This window comes from Canis lupus, chromosome 21 (assembly GCF_003254725.2).
Source record: "Canis lupus dingo isolate Sandy chromosome 21, ASM325472v2, whole genome shotgun sequence".
Classification (NCBI taxonomy): Eukaryota; Metazoa; Chordata; class Mammalia; order Carnivora; family Canidae; genus Canis; species Canis lupus.
In genome coordinates, this window is record NC_064263.1 from 1040747 (window position 1) to 1061719 (window position 20973).

The window sequence follows — 20973 nt, forward strand, 5'->3', positions numbered from 1 at the left end:
TCACACTCCCATATGAGATCCCTATGCTGTGTTGACTGCTATAATGGAGATATGCACAAGTTAACCTGGGTAACAGAGAAAGGTTATCTGAGAAAATAAAAGGTCCACATGGGGGACACCTGGGTGGCTCAGTGGTTGAGCATCTGCCTTTGGCTCAGGGCATGACCCTGGAGTCCCAGGATCAAGTCCCATGTCGGGCTCCCTGCATGGAGCCTGCTTCTCCCTCTGCCTGTGTCTCTGCCTCTCTATCTCTCATGTATAAATAAATAAAATCTTTTTAAAAAATAATTAAAAAATAAAAGGTTCACATGGTACGTATTGTCTTAGCACCAAGCAGTAACAACACACACACCACACAGTATCAGCAGCATGCCCTCAATAAAAGCAAACTCAGAAGAGCTAGACCTCTGTTCTGTACTTCCAAGGCCTACTAACAGTATCTGACATATATCAAGTGCTATTAATATGCTGAGTGAATACGTAAGTCAATGTTCCATTCTTCTTCCTTCTTCACATCTCTCCTGGCCCATCACACTGCATACCTTGCATTTTCTCCTGATTTTCTCCTCTCCACTTATCTTGCTACTCTTTGCACATATGTAAAAAACTGCTTTTGCCCTAGATTTACATTATGAGATTTTTAAATACTTATCCATGTATAAGAAAATTAAAAGAACACGAAAACATTTCCTTCTTAAATATCCACCAAGTGATTCTATTTTCCCCAACAAATATAAAGGCCATATCTGAATTTGCTATGGGAAATTATAACTTTGCTTTAAATATCCATTTCACTTTCAAACTGCTATTATAAGGAATGTAATTCAAATGCCTATAAACCTACTAAGTTTCTATTTATTAAGGTGAGTTCCAACACAGAGTTATCTTATGACTCAACAATTCCATGCCTAGGGATATATCCAGGAGAATGAAAACATATGTCCACAGAAGACAGGCACATGAATGTTTGTAGCTTATTCATAATAACAATAATAATAATATGGAAATACCAAAATGTCCTTCCACAAACAAACAGATAAACAAAAGGTGTGGTATATCCATACAATTGAATATTTGGCAATAAAAAGGAATAAAATGCCAATACATACTAAAACATGGATGAACCTCAGAAACATGCTAAGTGAAATAAGTCACTCACAAAAGGCCACAGATTGCGTCATTCTATTTACACAAAAAAGGTTCAGAAAGGGCAAATCTATAGAAGCAGAAAGTGTATTAATAATAGTGGCCAGGAACTAAGGAAGAAAGAGAATGGGGTATGAGATTTCTTTTAAGACTAATTTTAGAATAGTTTCACTATTCTAAATTTAGTGATTCCAAACACATAAAGGATTCATATAACTTAATAGCCGAAAACAAACTATCTGATTAAAAAATGGGCAAGGGACCTGAACAGACATTTTTCCAAAGAAGACATACAGATGGCCAACAGACATTTAAAAGCTGCTCAACATCTTATCATCAGGGAAATGCAAATCAAAACCATGATGAGGTATATCACCTCACATCTATTAAAATGGCTGTCATCAAAAAGACAAGAGATAAGTATCAGCAAAGATATGGAGGAAATGGAACCCTTCTTCACTGTTGGTAGGAATATAAATTAGTTCAGCCACTATGGAAAACAGTATGGAGGTTCCTCAAAAAATTAAAAATAGAACTACTCTATGATCCAGCAATCCCATCTCTGGATATATATCCAAAGAAAATAAAGATAGAATATTGAAGAGATATCTGTACTAGCATATCCATTCATAATAGCCAAGATATGGAAACAAGCTAAGCGTCCACCAAAAAATGAATGAATAAAAAAGATGTAGTGTATATATATATATATATATATATATATGTATATACAATGGAATATTATTCAGCTATGAGAAAGAAGGAAATTTTGTCAGTTAGTACAACATGGATGGACTGTGAGGGCATTATGCTAAGAATAAGCCAGAGAGAGAGAGAGAGATAAATACTATATGGTATCACTTGTATGTAGAATCAAAAAAAATAAAAAGCAAAGCATAGAAAGAGAAGATTAGTAGCTTCCAGGGTCTGGGAGTAGGAAAAACAGGGAGAGGTTGGTAAGGATAACAAACTTCCAGCTATAAGATGAATTAGGCAAAAGGATCTCACTCAAAACAGTGACTACAGTCAATAATACTGTATCGTATGGTTGAACTTTGCTAAGAGAGTTGAACTCAAATGTTCTCACCAAAAAATGATAAATATGTGATAAGTATGTGAGGCGATGGGGATCCCTGGGTGGCGCAGAGGTTTGGCGCCTGCCTTTGGCCCAGGGCGCGATCCTGGAGACCCGGGATCGAATCCCACGTCGGGCTCCCGGTGCATGGAGCTTGCTTCTCCCTCTGCCTGTGTCTCTGCCTCTCTCTCTCTCTCTCTCTCTCTATCATAAAAAAAAATAAAAAAATAAAATAAAGTATGTGAGGCGATGGATTGATGTGTTCACTAGCTGGCTGGAATCCATTCTCGATGTATACAGATATGAAATCACTATGACACATTTTTTAGTATCTCACAATTTCACTTGTCAAGTATATCCAATACAGTAGAAAAAAAAATGTTTTAACATAATTAGTGACGGTGGTTACACAACTCAGCACATGAAAAAAACACTGAATTAAACTTTTAAAAGGATGAACTTTATGGCAATAAACTATACCTCAAAAATGAATAATTATATATAATAAATATTATATAACAAATGTATAATATACCTCAATAATTAAAGGCTTTTTTTTAAAAAGTCATTCCTACACAATTAAAATCAACACTTTGAAATGGCACCACAAAGTAACATATGCAATAATTTGTTACAAATAGAAACAACATAAGTCATTCGTACATTTGCAGTTTTTTAGCAATGTGCTGTATTTGAGATATTACATATTATTGTCACTACTTTAGAGAAACTTCATTCTTTAATACAAACATCAACTCCTTGAATAAACCTGTTCTAGTCAATCTCATTCTGGTAATCTACATAACATGCAAAGGCTTTTTCCCTAAAATACTTGTCTTCACATACAAAGTTTCAGAATTGGTTCCAATATTAAGTAGTTAGTGACAACTTTTGGATTTATACATTTCCAAACATTAGTTTGACACAACTTCCTAAAAGTCTGGTCACTTAATGGACTGAGGAAAAATGTATCATGTATCCAGCTCCAGAATCCCAAAGATTTGATAGCAACTCTTATGAAGCTAACTTTCTAGGGAGAAAAACAGGCAAATAATTACAATAAAAAGTGTTGAACGTCATGTTTTTTTTACAAAATTGGAAAATCTCAGATATGGAAACATCCCTAAAAAGCTAACTAAGCTATTCCACAGAAACAATGGCTCACTCTCTCTGCAAGCCATATTCAAGATAACAAGCAATGATACACTGTCTAGAGGTCTTGTACCAGCATTAAATACTGGTGCATTTGTCCAATTAATGTAAAGATTTTGCTTAGAAAAGCCACCTCACATCCTTTTTTTGAATAAGATGTGGTGATGGTTGTTGTTTATAACAATGGTTTAATTTCACTACCTCGTCTCAACATTAGCAAGGAATAAGATAGATGAGAAAATTAACATTTAATACCAAGTACCACATACTATGCTAGACACTTTGTACATTATCTTATTTAATCCTGAAAATGCATATGAAATAAGTATTACTCCCATATTACAGACAAGGAAAACCACAAAAGAAGCCAAGTAACTTGCTTACATCCATATAGCTAATAAGTGTCCGAACTAGGATTGAAAAGCATTGCTCAGATTCTAAAGCCCAGTATCTCTACTATACGAGATTGACTGCTGTTACTGTTACATCTTCAATGAATCTACTTAACATTAAAATATTCTAATATTAAAGATTAAACATTATTAGCACTGTACATGCATGAATGATGACACTAAGCTAAACTCAAGAAAAACCCCCTCTCTGTTTCTTTTAGCCAGATTTAATGTTCAGATTATTTGCATAAATTGCTATCAGCTTGAGTTAACATACATTCTGACAGAAGTGCAGAACACAGTCTCAGAAAAGAAAATAGTAAGTCTAGATGCAATCTTAGGACTTAAAGAAGGAAGAGTATCTTGCAACCAATACCCTGGTTCTAAATCCTTGTTTCTTATTTCAGCCCCTCTCATCAGTGGGTGTCACAAAATATCACACTCTACCAGCTGTGAATATTCATAGAGCTCTAATTTCCATCAGAGCTGTCTGAGGAATCAAGGAAATAACGGGAGGAAAAGGACATGCACCCAACAGAGTTTAATTAAACCTGGCAAACCTAAAGGATGCTATTCTCACTCACTAGCTGCTAGTCCTTGTTCAGGATTATTAAGAATCTATATTTTCTTTAACCCCTGAGGTTGTTTTTTTCCAGCCCTTGCTGCACTTTGCAAGCTGTCCCAAAGTCTAGACTTCCTATTCCTTGCTCCCTACTTCCCCCAGCTTCAGGGCAGAGCTCCCCTTAAAGTCATAGATCCAGTAAGAAACATCTTTTTTGGCTGTTCTTTTAAATGATGTGTTTTGTCCTTGTGGCACCATCCAAATATCCTCTCCTGGTGACTCTGACACCAGTTGAATAATACCACCTTTCCTTAATCAACTAGCTAACAGGCTCAATTCAATTTTCTCACTGGGCCAATTGAATCTTCCTCTTCAATTCTTAATGAAATAAGTCTTTCCCATAATTCCCTGCTCCACGACCCTCCAGCAATGCCCTACCAATCTCATCATTTTCTTTCCTCACCAATAATCACTAGGATGATCTTATCTCAAACATAATTACAATTATAAAACATCTTTGCAGCATAAGAAACACCTAGGAAAATGTTTTTCTAAGCCACTACCTGTCTTCCATACAGAAACCAATGTGGGAAAAAAAAAATCTGTCATATGAATCAGCCTGTTTTATTTTGTGAAATCGCCTAGCTATCTATTTCTGAGAAGTGCAAATTGTGACCATCATTTAAATAACTTCTATAGACCACTGACCTAAGCCATCATAAATAAAGCACCAGTAGAAACCTCCATGAAGTCTCAACATCTGTACTGCCTGTTCGTAACCCCTGAATGCCAACCTAACACTTTCTTGGTTGCCAGATCATAGTAAATATTTGTTTAAAAGAAAAAAGCTAAGCCAAAACCATGCCACATCTTATAATTTTCTACCAAATAGATTTCATTGGTGAGACAAACAAGTTCATGCTTTAACATTCAATTAAAGCATTTCTACTTTAAAAATCTCATTCCTACAGAATATGATAGTAATGTTGACAAGAACATATCAAATGTAGTTTTGGAAAAAAAACTTAAATTATGAGGATCAAAATGATCCTGCCTAAAGCAAATGAAAATAATGTTACATTTTTATATTATGCACTGTTTCTATGGCCCACACAAAAATCCTACAAGAAATTGGGGTGCCTTGGTGGCTTAAAGTTGGTTAAGGGTCTTACTTTTGATTTCAGCTCAGGTCATGATCTCAGGGTTGTGAGATTGAGCCCCATGTTGGGCTCCAAGTTACGTATAGAGCCTGCTTAAGATTCTCTTCTTCTCCCTCTGTACCTCCTCCTCAAAAAAATTCCTATAAGAAATATAGAGCAGACGTTATTTCCATTTTTGATGAAAAAAACAGGTTTTGAGTAAAGTGGCTTGTACCAATGCTGTTAGTAGCAGCACCAGGACTAGAATAAAGTTCTAACTCCTGTTGCTGTCTATTGCCCCCTGGATAACCCAGTCCTAAAAATCAATATGCCCCGGCCTGAGCAGTTACAATGAAGTCTGTGGGAAACAATATTAAAAATCAAGTTTGCAGTCCTCATTCCATGGCTCATTCACCCTAATATTCAAAAGTCTCCTCCAAATACTCTTCTTAGTAAACTGGTTGATGTTTAGCAATTACCGAGCATCCACAGTGTAGTCAGAACTGAACAGAATAGAGATCCTTGGCACCCAGACGTTTATATCTGAAAGAGTAAGTACAGTGTCATAGAGACAAACAGGGAATATACCATGTGACTGCGAGCCATGAACTGGAGCAACATAGCTACAAGCCAGTGAAGATTTTGGATTGGCAACACCAGAAGCCAGAGAAGGCCTGAAAAATCCTCCATTAGAGCCATCAAAGAGTACAGCCCTACTGACACCTTGATTTTAGACTTCCGGCCTCCAGACTATGAGAGAATCAATGTCTGTTGGTTTAAGCTAAGAAAAAAAAAAAATGTTATTCCAAAAATACTGCCAGAAAAAAATCTAATTTAGGATATCTTGGGATATGAAATTACAGGACTAACCAAATTTCCTAACCTGAGTAGAATGAAAAACTAGAGTTTAAAAACTGGAGAAGGAAACAGGAAGAGTTAGGAGGACTCAGATGTCCCTTTAGGAGACAATCAGGTGGATGAGCCTATAAGTAAGAACACAAGGAGAAGGAAGCACTTGGTTTTGACACCCAGTGTGAGGTGCCCGAAGCACATCCACGTGGTGATAAGCTGCTGACAATCAGATCCAGAGCTCAGGAAAATGCGTGAGGGCTGGAGCCTGGGGAGACATGTCATTGCACATGGAAAGCAAACAGTGAAAGGGCTAAGAAGGAATCTTTGTGTACTATCAACATTTAATAGAAGGACAGAGGAAATCAACTGAAAAAGGAAGAGAAATTCAGCAACATCACATACTAAGAAAAAAATGTGCAATTATGGAGCTGCAGAAGGAACAATGGTTAGAAAGGGTCAACCTAAGGAAAACCAGGATTGACAAGCAGTCAACACAAGCATCTAGAAGTCCTACTTTCACCTCCCGTGTTGACATCATTTTTTCACAAGTACGCAGCTTTCCTACATCTTCAGCTTTCCTCCAAATAGTGAGCCCCTAAAAAGCCACCCCCTATTATCTCTTATGTTGACACTTTTTAATGGCAACCATCTCCCTCTAATTTTCCACGACCAACTTTTACAACAGTTGGAAGGCTAGTTTCTTATTCTTTGATTCTCTAGTTGTCACACAATAACTTCTTCATAGAAGATACACAAAGCCTGACACAAATTCCAAAACCACAATATTTAAATACTTTCCCCAACCAATTTTAAGTTGTTTCTCCTTGTTTACCTCTCTCATCACCACCACCACCATTCCCCCACAATCCCCATTTTCGGGCCACATCTTCCATTCAGACATTGTGAGGAATAAGGAAATTAAATAAATGAAGAAGAAAAAATTCTCACCAAGGCAAAGTAAAATCTATTTACACAGCTTCCATTTGGAAAGGGATAATATACATACTACTCATTTCTATTAGCAGCTTATCACTCTCCTCCACACATAAACACATACCAGTTTTCTAAATTAATCACCATTTTTACTGTGTACTACCGAGAAAACTGAAGCTGGGTCTTTCATCCGGATAAGCTTTCAATACATATTTATGCACAAGGGAATACTATTTGGCATGGCTTTCATAAACTAGCAGGCATTACGGCTTCTCAGATTTGCATAAGGGTTACCGAAGTTCTACCACTGAGAAGTATGTCTGACTTCCAAAAGAAATGGCTCATAATGTGTCTACACACTTTTTCCCAGTGTAAAGCCAAGGTTCAGAGAGTACTATTAATATAGCAAGGTTACAGACATGCAGCATCTTTCCCAATTTTTTTCATACCATCTGATACTGAGAACCAACCCAGGATGATTTCCCATCCTTCACAAAACACAAAACATTCCCCACTACACCTAATATTCACCCAAATCAGATATACCAACAACATACAAAATGTCATGTTTGGGCATTTTAAAAATGCTATTAGGAATGGAAACTTTTATCACAGAACTTAAAAATTGGAACTGAAAGGTCTCTAATAATTAATATAAAATAATCTAGAAAGACTTCAATAGTCTTATTTTAGCTTTTTCCCACCAGGTTCCATGCAAAAATTACAATTAAAAGAATTACCCTCAAATGGAAGATTAAAAATCCTAGGAAAATTAGTACTTATTTTTCTCCTTTATGCATGCATACCTCTGTAAGAAAGGGAAAAGGTTGAAAAAACTGGCAGATTATAACTACTGTAGTGACCTTACTCCTCCACAGTTCACTTTTTCTGAAGCAAATCACAGTCCTCGCAGAGTAATAAACGCATGTGTTTTGCCAGAACACTTTCTTCAGTGCTATAACTAGTTTCTTGGTGGTGATAAAATAGGAATACCGCAGATATTAACTATGACATATTCTGATTAACCAAACATCCCAGTTAGATGTAATCATACAGAGAAGGACCCACATTATCAGAAATATCCAGCGCAAAATTTAAGTTCACCTGGCCAAAGACAAAACTATTAATGTAATTACATCTGTAATGGCTGTTCTGTTTTCATCCTGCCCCTTTTTCTTTGCTTTCAAAGGCCATTAAGACTAACAAATACTGGATAATGTCTACACTTATACAAAATTCAGCCATAAGAACACAGACTAAGGCAGCTACACAAGATGAAGCACAGATTCCTGCATTAGACAGCCAAGTGCTTAGCAAATGGTTTTAATTTTCAGGATGAAGGTCAGCAAGAAGCAGGTAGCAAGTCCTTGGTGGATGAGGCCATATCCACTAGGAATACACTATAAGGATTATTAGATGCAGGCACAGGTTCAGCAGGCTGGCAGACAAGGGAAGGCTGACAGAAATGCCAGCTGAAACTGGTGGGTGGCAGGTGGAGCTATGGAGGGGCTGGCAACTGCCTAGGAGGGTGACATGAGTGAAAACTACACAGCACGGATGGCTGGGGCCAGAAGAGGTGGCAATCACAGCTCGGGCAAGAAACAATGTTCATGAGAAAGATTCAAGACAAAAGAAATCCCCTTTCCTTCACCCTTCTTACTATTGCATATATACCAAGTGTGGCTTAATGATATGAATTTTTTAAACTAATATTTCTCTTTATAAATCTAAATAAGAGATTTGCCATTCTCTAGGTATACATCAAAATTGCACTCACACCAAAGTAATACTGAATGTAAGCTGTACTATTTTTCCTTATAGTTTGAGTAATGCTTACACATCATCAACACAATGAACACTGTACTCTAATAATTCAGAGGATGTTTGTTAAAGCAACTTTTCAGTTACTTAAAACCTTAGTAGTTACCTGAGTTTTCTTCATTGTCAGAGTACCTGGATCGTAACTGTCAAAGATAGCAGCGCAAAAAAGTGGTTATTGCTAACTCATTCCCTGGCCTCTAACAGGACAGCCCCTCAATTACTACCAGCTGAAAAAAGGAAATCCAATGGAAACAAAGACAGTGTAAAAGGGTACCCATTAAGCTCATGTGGGGAATCAGAAGAGAAGTAAATGGAAGTAATCAGCGAGCCCATATTACTTCCATTTTGATAAGTGCCAAGGCTGCCATTTAAAGTGTAACTGCTTTTGCTTGCACCATCTCTGAAGCAGAACCTGAAAGCCGCAATCCTAACCTACCAGTTCCTAAAATTTATTACAGTTCATTTGAAAGATGGCAGTTACTTCTGCTCATTTAACTCTAATTCTAATGACTTAAGAACCAAATGAATGGTTGAAGTAATTACACATCCATACCTTTGATTAGAATGCCCAGCTAAACACGCAAAACAACCTTAGTGGAATAAGAAGAAGGGAAGTAGCTCTTGCAAGGCAAATATAAGAATCTGCAATGAGTTCTATCTAAACTAAATAAAACCTAGATGCAAATTTAAATACCAAAAATGGCCTAAAACAATCGTAATTTTCACTACAAGCTGAAGAATGGCCAAATAAATAGCACAGCAACTACAGAAAATGTCAAACTTCTTAAACTTGTCTTTTTCCTTTTATTTAATTCCTTCCTGCATCACCAAAAACTTCAGCAGTAAAATGGGCCTAGAACATACACACGAAATACAGACTGGCTTAAAGTGGAAAAACAAGTGAAACCAGGCTAAAGTGCATTTAAGAAACACAGCAGGGATCCCTGGGTGGCGCAGGGGTTTGGCGCCTGCCTTTGGCCCAGGGCGCGATCCTGGAGACCCAGGATCGAATCCCACATCGGGCTCCCGGTGCATGGAGCCTGCTTCTCCCTCTGCCTGTGTCCCTGCCTCTCTCTCTCTCTCTCTCTCTCTCTCTCTGTGACTATCATAAATAAATAAATTAAAAAAAAAAAAAAAAGAAAGAAACACAGCAAACGGAAGGCAGGGATCCCTCATCCTGTTTACAATATCTCAATGTAGCCTTTGCATTTCAGGGTTTCTCTGACTCTATATAAACAACTACTTAATCACCAAATCACAAGTTTACCATGGCAGTGTACTTCGAACTGATGTCTGGGAACGCTGAGGGTAGCAGACACAAGAAACAGTGTGCTTCCCTCTTGCTGAATGTCTTAAATTCTTAACTATCTGGAACAACCAACCTCTACCACTCAAATAGGTACCCTTCTTATTTGTGTCATGGGTCACTAGTCCAGAGGCAATATGACCAATAAATAAATAAATAGCCTGTGATAAAGGGAAGGCCATCTTCTGGGCAGGCAGTTTTGAAGAACTGCTGTTTCAATTGGGAAAAGCAAAGAGAAAATGAATCATCAACACACAAGATATGATTCAACAGTCTTTATATGAGAGGAAATTTCCTTTCAGTAAAATCATCATCATCCATTAGATTAACTAAATATAGTTGACAAGTTTTTTATTGGTTTTACAGTATTATTTGTATTTAATTCATAAATTGATTTGTTTTTAAGATTGTATGAACAGGCACAAGAAGTAGTTCATACTTATATACATTTAACTACTACAATAAATAATTCAATCTATATTAGAGTCCGCTTTTTTCCCCTCTAGAAGAAGTCTAGACATACAAGTTTGAGAAACATTATCCTAAATGCAAAGATAGTGGGCCAATTCCACCTTAAGGCAATGAGAGAAAGCACTAGTAAGAAGAAGTTTGTTTTGTTTCTTAAATTATTTGTTTTGTTTCTTAAATTCCACATAAGTGAAATTATATATTTGTCTTTCTCTGACTGATCTATTTCACTTAGCATAATATGCTGTAGCTCCATCCATGTTCTTGCAAATGGCAAGACTTCATTCTTTTTCTTTCTTTTTTTATGGCTAAATAATATTCCATATCCACACCTCCCTCCCAACCCAAGAAAAAGAGATAGAACAAGAGACAAACCAGGAAACAGACTCTGTAGAGAACAAAATGATGGTTACCAGGGGAAAGATGAGTGGGAAGAATGGGTGAAATGGTGATGAGGATTAAGGACTGCACTTATCATGATGAGCACTGAGTCACGTACAGAATTACTGAATCGCTACACTGTACACCTGAAGTTAACACCGTACATTAACTATACTTGAATCAAAATTAAAAACCAAAAGAAAGAAAGAAAGACCCCAAGATGCCACAGGCACGGTAGAAGAAAAAAATGTTGATATGCTCTCCCTACCTCATAATTCAATTAAATAATTGTAATTTATTTCTATTCCTTTTTTCTCTTTTCTGTTTCTTGGGAGGAGGGAAGTCTATTCCTTTTTTTTAAGATTTTACTTATTTATTTGAGAAAGATAGCAGGAAGACAAGCGGAGGGAGAGGGAGAAGCATGAGCAGGGAGCCCCAAGCGGGGCTCTATCCCAGGCCCCCAGCAAAGGCAGACAACAGATGCTTAATGGAATGAGCCACCCACGGAGCCACCCAGGGAAGTCTAATCCTTGGGAGAACAAAGCTTTATTTAAATATTCAAAATTATAAAGAAAAGAGAAGGTAAAGGGAGAATTATATGAGAAAGCCATTTTGAGGTGTTTCTTTGAATATGATCTGTAAGAAAAGAAAATCAATAAGCAAAAACAGCATATGACTTCACAACTCAAGTTTTAAGGGCACCTGCTAAAGTAATAAACTTCAAAGAATAACATTTGATGAAAAAGGGGGAAGATTTTGAGTCATAGCATGAACTAAAACCCAATTCTCCAGTTATCAAATATTCTCAAATACCACTCACCAAATGTCTATACAGCACATAACAAGACGAAAAAATAATCCTAGTGGTAAGATTTTTATAGATCTTCTCTCATTTTATAGAAAAGATAGGACCCAGAGAGATTAAGATATTTTCCAATTATCACACAGCATTTGACAGCACCAGATTTAAATTCAGGTCTATGTCAATCCACTTAATGAACTGTCATCCGTTTTCTCAGACTGGATGTGCAATACTTCATTTAAAAAATGTTACGTATCTTATATATGTCATTTAAAATTGAAATCATCTAGTCAAGGTTTTCCTTTATAAGGACCCTTCCAAATACTCTACTAAGAAGAAACTATTAACTTTAAGAATAGAACTGCCAGTTATTTTACCAGCAAAAAATGGGTTTATTCAGGAATAACAGGGAATTGCAATCTTGGACAAGCAAGCTACCACAAAACCATAGGTAAGTGCAAAAAATAAAGAGCAATGTTATTTTATGGAGAAGGAAGAGGAAGTTGAGAGGGGTTGTTTTGAAGAAGTCCACTAGAGAAAAGCAAAGAGTTCAGAATGATGATGGTTTCTCCTTAGATGAGTTGCAGGGGTAACTGATTTCTTGTAGGAAATGCAATGCACGTCTTTCCCTTTGGGGTCTGTATTTGATGACTGTCTCCTGTTGAGATTCTTCTGAGAGGTCTAGGACTGACAATACTTCCTGTAATTGACATTGAGTGGTACCACCAGCCTCTCCTAAAATGCCTAGCCCTCCATCAGTGTGGTTTCCCTTTATTAATTTTCACAATACCTACATCCTGAAGCAAAAATCAAAGATTATATGTGACCCTATTGAAACAGTTATGCATGTATTAGCCAAGAATGCATGCCAAAATTCTCACCAGAAAAGCTATGAACTAGGATGGAAATAATACAAGATGCTTAGAAATGCATGATGACTGTCAGCTTAGGAAGGCTATATTAAGAAACCATTCATTATTAATGAAAATAACAGCAAAATGATAAAAATAAAACTAAACTGGATAATGAATACACTTACTGAAACAGTAAGTACAGAGAATGGAAAGGCATAGCTTAAAGTTAGGGAAGGTGAATGCTTCGTTAGGCAGAAAAGAGTAACGAGGGACAGAACTGGGGAAACAGAGGCCTCCTGGTGGATCTGGGATAGAACTCAGAGCAGGCTTCAGAGTCCTTTAGGCACACTCTTACCCTAGCTAAGCAACGTCAGAGAGCCGGCACCTAACCATTTGCAGCCTAGCCTCACTGCATCCTCCCCAAGGGAAAGAAGGTGGCTTGGGTGGGAAAACACCAGTGCCATCATGTGACTTCAAGAGTTCCTCTGCTCCAAATCTTTATTTGGCAGCTGATGCTGGAATTCTTTCAACAAAGAATAATACGTTTTCCTTCCATAATGAGGTAGATAATAATCAATCATCAGTTAAAATAATGCTCTCTCATCACAAACCTAAGAATCCTAGAAAGACATCAGGTTGTATATTTAAGAGCATAAGACTAAATTATTGAGACAAGCCCTGGATGTTCAAGGAACTTACACTCTCAAGATTTCTTCATTTTATATACAGAAAAACAAACTTATCAGGATGGGAATCACTTGATTTTTGCAAGGCTAGATTCAAAAATCATAACAAAGTACATAATCTCACTAGTTAAATCAGATGTATTTTAGAGATTTAACACAGCTTACGGAAGTGTTTTCAACTTCTGAAACGCTAGAATTGATCTCCCCAGCAGAGTGAGGAGAAAATGTCACTTGTAGACCACCTGGCAGCTCCACAAGACACAGCTTGGCATTCAGCCCTCAGAGATGGGGAAACGCTTTTGGAAGAGGCTAAAATCCAAAGAGCCCAGTCCTGACACCTCAACCAGGATTTACAAACCGGAAAGAAGGAGAGTTCACATTTGTGTACACACAGAATGGAAAGAACTGTATATAAATTATTTTTTTCACAAGTCCGTAAAGTAGGGGCAGCCTGGGTGGTTCAGCGGTTTAGCGCCTGCCTTCGGCCCAGGTCGTGGTCCTGAAGACCAGGGATCGATCGAGTCCCACGTCAGGCTCCCTGCATGGAGCCTGCTTCTCCCTCTGCCTGTGTCTCTGCCTCTCTCTCTCTCTCTCTCTCTCTCTCTCTCTCTCTGTGTCTCTCATGAATAAATAAATGAATTTTTAAAAACCAGTAAAGTACTAACCTCCAATTCAGAAATTAAGTGAATGTAAAACATTTTCTTCATCCTGGTTAAGTAACGAAAGTAAGAATTAAATGTCTTAGCATTGGAGATGGTTAAAGAAGGATTTGGGAGCACAGCACACTTCATTTCAAGACATTTTGATAAGCTCCATCCTTACCATTAATACACACTTCAAAATACAGGTCGGATGATAATGTCTCAGTCTCCAGCACGTACACCCCCAGCGTGCTGTTACTGACCTTCCAACTGATGCACTCGATGCGGCTGTCCTACACTTGCCCTGGGGATTTCTAGATGCTCAAAGGCTCTCCAACTAATGAAAACACCTGCATCACGCAGCCATCAGAGGCCAGAGTCTAGGGCTTCATTTCAGTAGCTGAAACCTGCAGAAGCCTCCATTAGGCTGCAAATAAATAGGTCATGGGAAAGGTAACAAGTTCAGCCTCATCAGTTAGGTCACTCCATTTTTTTTTAAAGAGAAACTCGAGTTTCTTTTATCACTGAGCCTCTCCCTAGGTCTTAGTAATTGAGAGTGAGGATCCAGCAGATTCAGGGGGGAGTAAAGAAAATCGACTCCGGAAAGGAAGTGGGAAACATCCCTAAGGGCGGCCTTTACTTAACCATCAGACATCCCAGTTGGCCTTTAGCCATGAACCCTCTTACCCAGGGACTCGATCAACATCAGATCTACAGAGCACACCAAAAATCAAGGCGCACAAAAAAGCTGGTGAAGAGGTCAAATCCCCCGGTGCCGTGCTGTCTTCGATCCTCTTAGCAAACGGCAAAACTGCAAACATACATTTTTTAAACAGCCAATGTAACGATCCGCCGAAACACACGAGATCCTAATCGTTTTGAGTATCACTAAAGAAACCAGCTTTATTTTATCCTTAAGCCAGACTCTTGACTCCCTCCTTACGGACTTCTTTAAAAAAGTGTTCCAAGCGAGCACAATAAAATCACACACAAACCAACCGAAAAGCACCGAGAGTCTCCCACATTTTTAGGGAGCGCCAGGGTCACGGTGCTCCGCCGCGTCCGGCCGCGGCTTCCCCTCCTCGGCGGGCACTCCCGGGGCGGGGGCGGGGCGGGGGCGGGGCGGGGGCGGGGCGGGGGCGGGGCGGGGCCGGGACACGCGCCGCGCCCGCCGCCAGCAGGGGAGCTCTTCCGCCGCCGTCCCCGACCCGCTCAAACAAAAGAGGCCCGAGTCTCCCCCCGCACCCGCAGCATCCCCGCCCCGGGCCCCCCGCAGCATCCCCGCCCCGGGCCCCCCGCAGCATCCCCGCCCGGGCCCCCCGCAGCATCCCCGCCCGGGCCCCCCGCAGCATCCCCGCCCGGGCCCCCCGCAGCATCCCCGCCCGGCCCCCCGCAGCATCCCCGCCCGGCCCCCCCGCCTGCCCCCGCGCCCTCCCCGCGCGCCCCCGGACACCCCCGCGGCACTCACTCCTCAGCGCCCCGATGAGCAGGGAGCCGTCCTTAATGAGCTCTTTGATGAACTTGTTGGTCCGCTCCAGCTCGATCTCGTGACACTGCAGGCGCTCCCTGAAGTCCGGGCTGTCCAGGTAGGAGTCGCTGAACTCCAGAGTCGGCAGCCCCATGGCCCCGGCGCGAGCGGCGGCCGGCGGGGACCTGGGGCGCGGCGGGGACCTGGGGCGCGGCGGGGGCCGGGGCGGCGGAGGGCGGCGGGGGCCGGGGGGCCGGGGGGCCGGGGCGGCGGCGGGGGCCGGGGGGCCGGGGGGCCGGGGCGGCGCTCAGTCAGTCCCGCGCTCCCGCGGCGGGGGGCCGGGGCGCGGGTCCGCTCGGGCCGCTGGGGCCGCGGGCCGCAGGGCGCATGGTCGCCGCTCCCGAGGCGGCGGGGCTCCGGGTCCGGCGCGGCCGAGGCACAGCGCAGTCCCGCGCCGACGCTTCCGGCACCGCCGCCTCCGCCTCCGCCTCCGCCTCCGCCTCCGCCCCGGGACGGTAGTCGGCGCGCCGAGCCGCTCGGCCGGGCCGGGCCGGGCCGGGGAAGCCCTCCCCCTGGGCGGGCTCTTCTCCGGGAGCTGGCGCGGCCGACCCGGCTGGCCCGGGGCCCTCCCCTGCGCCCCGCCCCGCCCCGCCCCGCCCCTCGCCCCAGGCCCCCGCCTCCCCTGCGCCCCCGCCGCCTGCGCCCCGCCCTCTCCCCCACTCGCCCTCCTCCCGCTGCGCCCCGCGCGGGCTCCCCGGGACCCTGCTGCAGGCACCCCAGCTGCCGCCTGCGCCCCGCCCCGCCCGCCCCGAGCCCTTCCCCGAGGCACCCGCCCGCCTGCGCCGGCTCCCGCTGCACCCGAGGCGGCAGCGCCGTCTGCTCCGCACGCCCGGCTCCGACCAGCCCTCGGCCCACGGGCCCCCCCAGCCCCACCGGGTCTCCGACTCCCAGCGCACCCCCGTGCCCGCCCCCTCGCCCCCTCGCCCCGCGGCCGTCCGGAGCAGAAACCTGCGTGAACTTCGCTCAAAGCTCGAGTCGTCATTTCAAAGCGTAGGGAGAGAAGATGCCACTTTCTAGCGTTAGTTCAGATTTTATTTCACGTTTCCACTGAATGCATAGAAGTTCCAGATCGGAAAGTTTTCCTGCTTCGTTCCCACCGCTCGCTTCCTTCATCCAACAAAGTCACACTTTCTATACCGAAAAGTAAGAGCTTCGGGACTCCTGGGGGGCCCAGCGGTTAAGCGCCTGCCTTTGGCCCAGGGCGCGATCCTGGAGTCCCTGGGATTGAGCCCCGCATCCCCGGGGGGAGCTTCTCCCTCTGCCTCTTTCTCTCTCTCTCTCTCTCTCTCTGTCTCTGTCTCTCATGAGTAAATAAATAAAATCTTTTTAAAAAGAAAAGCCTTCACAGGCCTTGGGATGTTTGTTGTTTTTCCAAATTGCAGGGATAGTGGGAAAATTTCAAGTCATCCCCATCCCCCTAAATACACACCTGGGACTTGGGTGTTCCCACTCAGAAGAATACCTAGATCGAAGACTGTACATTTGACTGGCACCTGGATAGAATTATCCAACAAGCATAAGGATTTCCAAACTGTTGAAGTTGGCTAGAGTTCCAAATGAATAGTTAATTCCTACCGAGGGTCACTTACCCCTCCTCTGATAGAGGGTCACCTAATAAATTTCTGTTCTTTCCAAACCTTGACAGCAAAAGAAAGTGCTGCCCTACATCTGTTCCTGCCACCATCTATAGTATTTCTGAGTGCTCACTTCAGCAGCACATATCCTAAAATATAGTATTTCTGAGAACTCAGTTATTTTTCTTAAGGATCTGCTTTTAATTTCTGTGTTTTCATTACTTTGTCCATTTGAACCATCTGTTTAAAAAAAAAAGTCTTCTACAGATCATGGGAAAAAATTCCATTAATGTGCTTTACATTTTTCCCAATTAAGTTTCAGAGACTGTCAAGACTTTCAATTTAAAAAAGATTTTTTAAAGAACTACACATGAATATTAAAAATACAACATAAACCTTAAATTAAGATGATGTACACGGTATGTTTGATGGCTTTGATTTAAATTCTTCTGAGCCAAGGAAATTGGACTTAAAAACCTTCCATCCATATTTGTATCATTATACCTCTACAAATTGGCAGAATCTCCAATCATCATTAGAGTCATTTTTAACTCTGTGTTTAACCTGTCAGTGACATACTCCTCATTTGGATAGGTGGGGTGAGATGGGGGGCAGTAACGCTGTTTGTCAGTCAAGGGAGTGACCCAAGTGGCAGTGGGGCTGTTTTTCACCTGAGGTGATTTCATATCTATTCATCACACAGACCGAAAGACAAAAAACAAGTCAGGCCAAACAGTTTCCTTTCGGCATTTGCCATATTGCTGTTCCAAGCAACTAAATCCAATGTGAACTGCTCAGATATGAAATAGGATAAAGTAAAACAATCTTTTCCCGTTTTTCATTAAATGAAAATCCTGTGATTAATTCTTTAAAAATGTATCGGTAGTCTTTAATAAGTAGCATTTAATATGTTAGATGTCCATTTTCATTTTTTAAAAAATCCCTTATGTCGGGACAGATTTATTCTAGGCTCTAAAATATGGGTTATCATTTACCCATTCAAGTGTGTAATTGCATGTTTTATGCCTACTGTCTACATTATTAGGATCTGCATAGAAAAGTAATTTATATGGAAAGATAAACAAAGCAAAGCATAATACCTGACCTCCAACAATTCTCAGAATAGAAAACATCAAGAATGAGCAGAATATGCTACGTTACAGAGCTTCATACAGATGCTGGACCAATAATGCACCAATGCCATTATCAGTGTTTCTAGTCAGGCCCATAATTGCATTTACATGGATTTAGGATTTTTCCTTTAGTCTCTAAAGTTTGTTATAATGGACTTTTTTTCCTATAGGTGCTCTCAGAGTTACTCATGACTTATCTCTGTGATTCATACTTTAATTATACCTGCCAGTCAGGCTTTCTCTTATGCCACATGAACCAAGCAAAGAAATGGTTTTGCTTTGAGGTGAATTTACTGTCAGTTTTGAACTGTTGTTATTATGTATTATTTTCCCCACCATTATAATCAAACCAGAGTCTTTCTAAGAGAATAGGCTCTCTAAATAAAAGAGCATCTAAACCTGCAAGCTTTTCTTCATAGAAAATTGTATAAGGTTGAAATGTACCCTCTCCAAAAATTTCCACTTCATAATACGCAGGCCTGTCAGCGGCATGGTGAGTTTCATAAGTGCTGTTGGCTGACACACTCTTTGGCATGGTTACCGGCACAGAGGTGTGTCTCCGTTTGTCTTCTAATTCTGAAATAAATGGGATGTGTGGGGCTTTGTCTTAAAGAACAAAATAGTGAGTTGGGGATAGTAAGCTAATATATTTGTAAACCTGCCTAAAACTTTTTTATTGACCTCAATCCTGTCTCTCACTTAAGCCCAGTGTTTAATATGTATTCAATAAGTGTTATTGTTGGGTTATTATTACAGTAGTCCCCTCTTATTTGTACTTTAACTTTCCATGCTTTCAGTTACTCGTGGTCGACAGCAGTACAGAAGCAGATGATCCTTCTTCTGACATATCATAACCTAATGCTATGTCATGATGCCTACATCATTCACCTCCCCTCATTTCATCAGGTAGGCATTTTATCATTTCACATCATGACAAGAAGAAGAAGGGTGAATATAGCACAATATGAAATTGGGGGACAGGATGCCTGGGTGGCTTAGTCTGTTAAGTTTCTGCCTTTGGCTCAGTTCATGACCCCTGGGTTCTGGGATGGAGCCTCAAGTCAGGCTCCCTGCTCTGAGGAGTCTGCTTATCCCTCTGCCTGCCATTCCTCCTGCTTGTGCTCTCTTTCTCTCTCACTCTCTCAAATAAATAAATTTAAAAAAAAAAAAATGGGAGAGAGACAGAGACCAGTTCACAGAACTTTTATTATAGTATAACAGTTTTTCTGTTTTATCATTGTTTTTGTTAATCTCTTACTGTATTTAACTTATAAATTAACATTTATCATAGGTATGTAGGTATAGGAAAAAAAAAACGCAGTGTGTATAGGGCTTGGTACTGTCACAGTTTTAGGAATTCACTGGGGGTCATAGAACGTATCCCCAGGGATAAGAGGGGAAATGCAATATTTTTTTTATTTGTTTTATAGACATAGGCCTTTCTGAGACTCAGATATTTTGAAGCCAAGTTCAGGCCTGGTAAAATGTTACTAAATTGAAGGTGAATGTACCTGAAAAGACTAACCTTCCTCTTTGGCCTTTCCTACAGTGAGAAGGTAGGGACACTGTCACTGCCTCCATTTCTACCTATGTGTTATCTTTTCCCAAAGCATCTTCTATGAAATTGGGTTTATACAATTCTAGTTGAATTTCACACCATATCTAGAAAAATAATATTGAATCCAAATGAACAAAACACATAGTTCAAATTTGTTTTAGGGTATATCTGTTGTGTAAAAAATATATATATAATATAAAATTTACCACTTTAACCACTTTTAAGCGTACAATTCAATGGCATTTAAGTGCATTCACAATGTTGTACTATCATCACCACCACCACCATCCATCTCCAGAACTTTTTCATGTTCCCCCACTAAAGCTGTACACCTGTTAAAGAACAATTTACCACCACCACCACCCAAGCCTAGGTAGCCACCATTCTACTTTCTGTCTCTACAAATTTGACTACTCCAGGTACCTCATGTAAGTGGAATCATGAAATATTTGTCTTTTGTGCCTGGAATATTTCATTTAGCTGTTCCAGTTGTTAATAAAAGAAACAAAGAAGACTGAAGAATCAGATTTGTTTTCAATACTATTTTACACTAGATAAATTTTTGAGTCAAGAGTTTCTTAGATAATCTGCTGGCAGAAGAAAGTTCAGATTGAGCCCATCCATAGCACCCTAGCAGATATTGTTTATTGTAATGATTAGAAGGTTTTTTTTTTAAGATTTTATTTATTTATTTATTCATGAGAGATACACACAGAGAGAGAAGGCAGAGACACAGACAGAGGGAGAAACAGGTTCCATGCAGGGAGCCCGATGTGGGACTCGATCCTGGGACTCCAGGATCACGTCTTAAGCCAAAGGCTGATGCTTAACCACTGAGCCACCCAGGTGTTCCTAATTAGAAGTTTTATTTTTGTCTTTGGCCCCACAATGCTCCCAACATTACTGTTTCTTGTCAGATTTGTTGGTGTATGACCTTGCATTATCTGATGGGCAAGTGTACATATTGTTA

At 41.0% G+C, this 20973-nt stretch overlaps 1 protein-coding gene across 8 annotated transcripts in view; it reads right to left on the reverse strand.

The window, feature by feature from the left end:
* The window catches only part of ARHGAP42 (Rho GTPase activating protein 42), a 287838-nt gene extending 271910 nt beyond the window's left edge, over window positions 1–15928 (reverse strand). For 7 of the 8 annotated variants that reach the window (XM_025420939.3, XM_025420948.3, XM_035703751.2 and 4 more), the window contains exon 1: window positions 15679–15928. In XM_025420939.3, the coding sequence (XP_025276724.1) occupies window positions 15679–15832 (154 nt within the window). In that variant the 5' untranslated portion in view covers window positions 15833–15928. Of the gene's footprint in view, window positions 1–14897; window positions 14932–15678 lie in introns of those variants that run through there. The other variant, XM_049098748.1, reaches the window with a different exon arrangement.
* Window positions 15929–20973: the final 5045 nt, after the last annotated feature.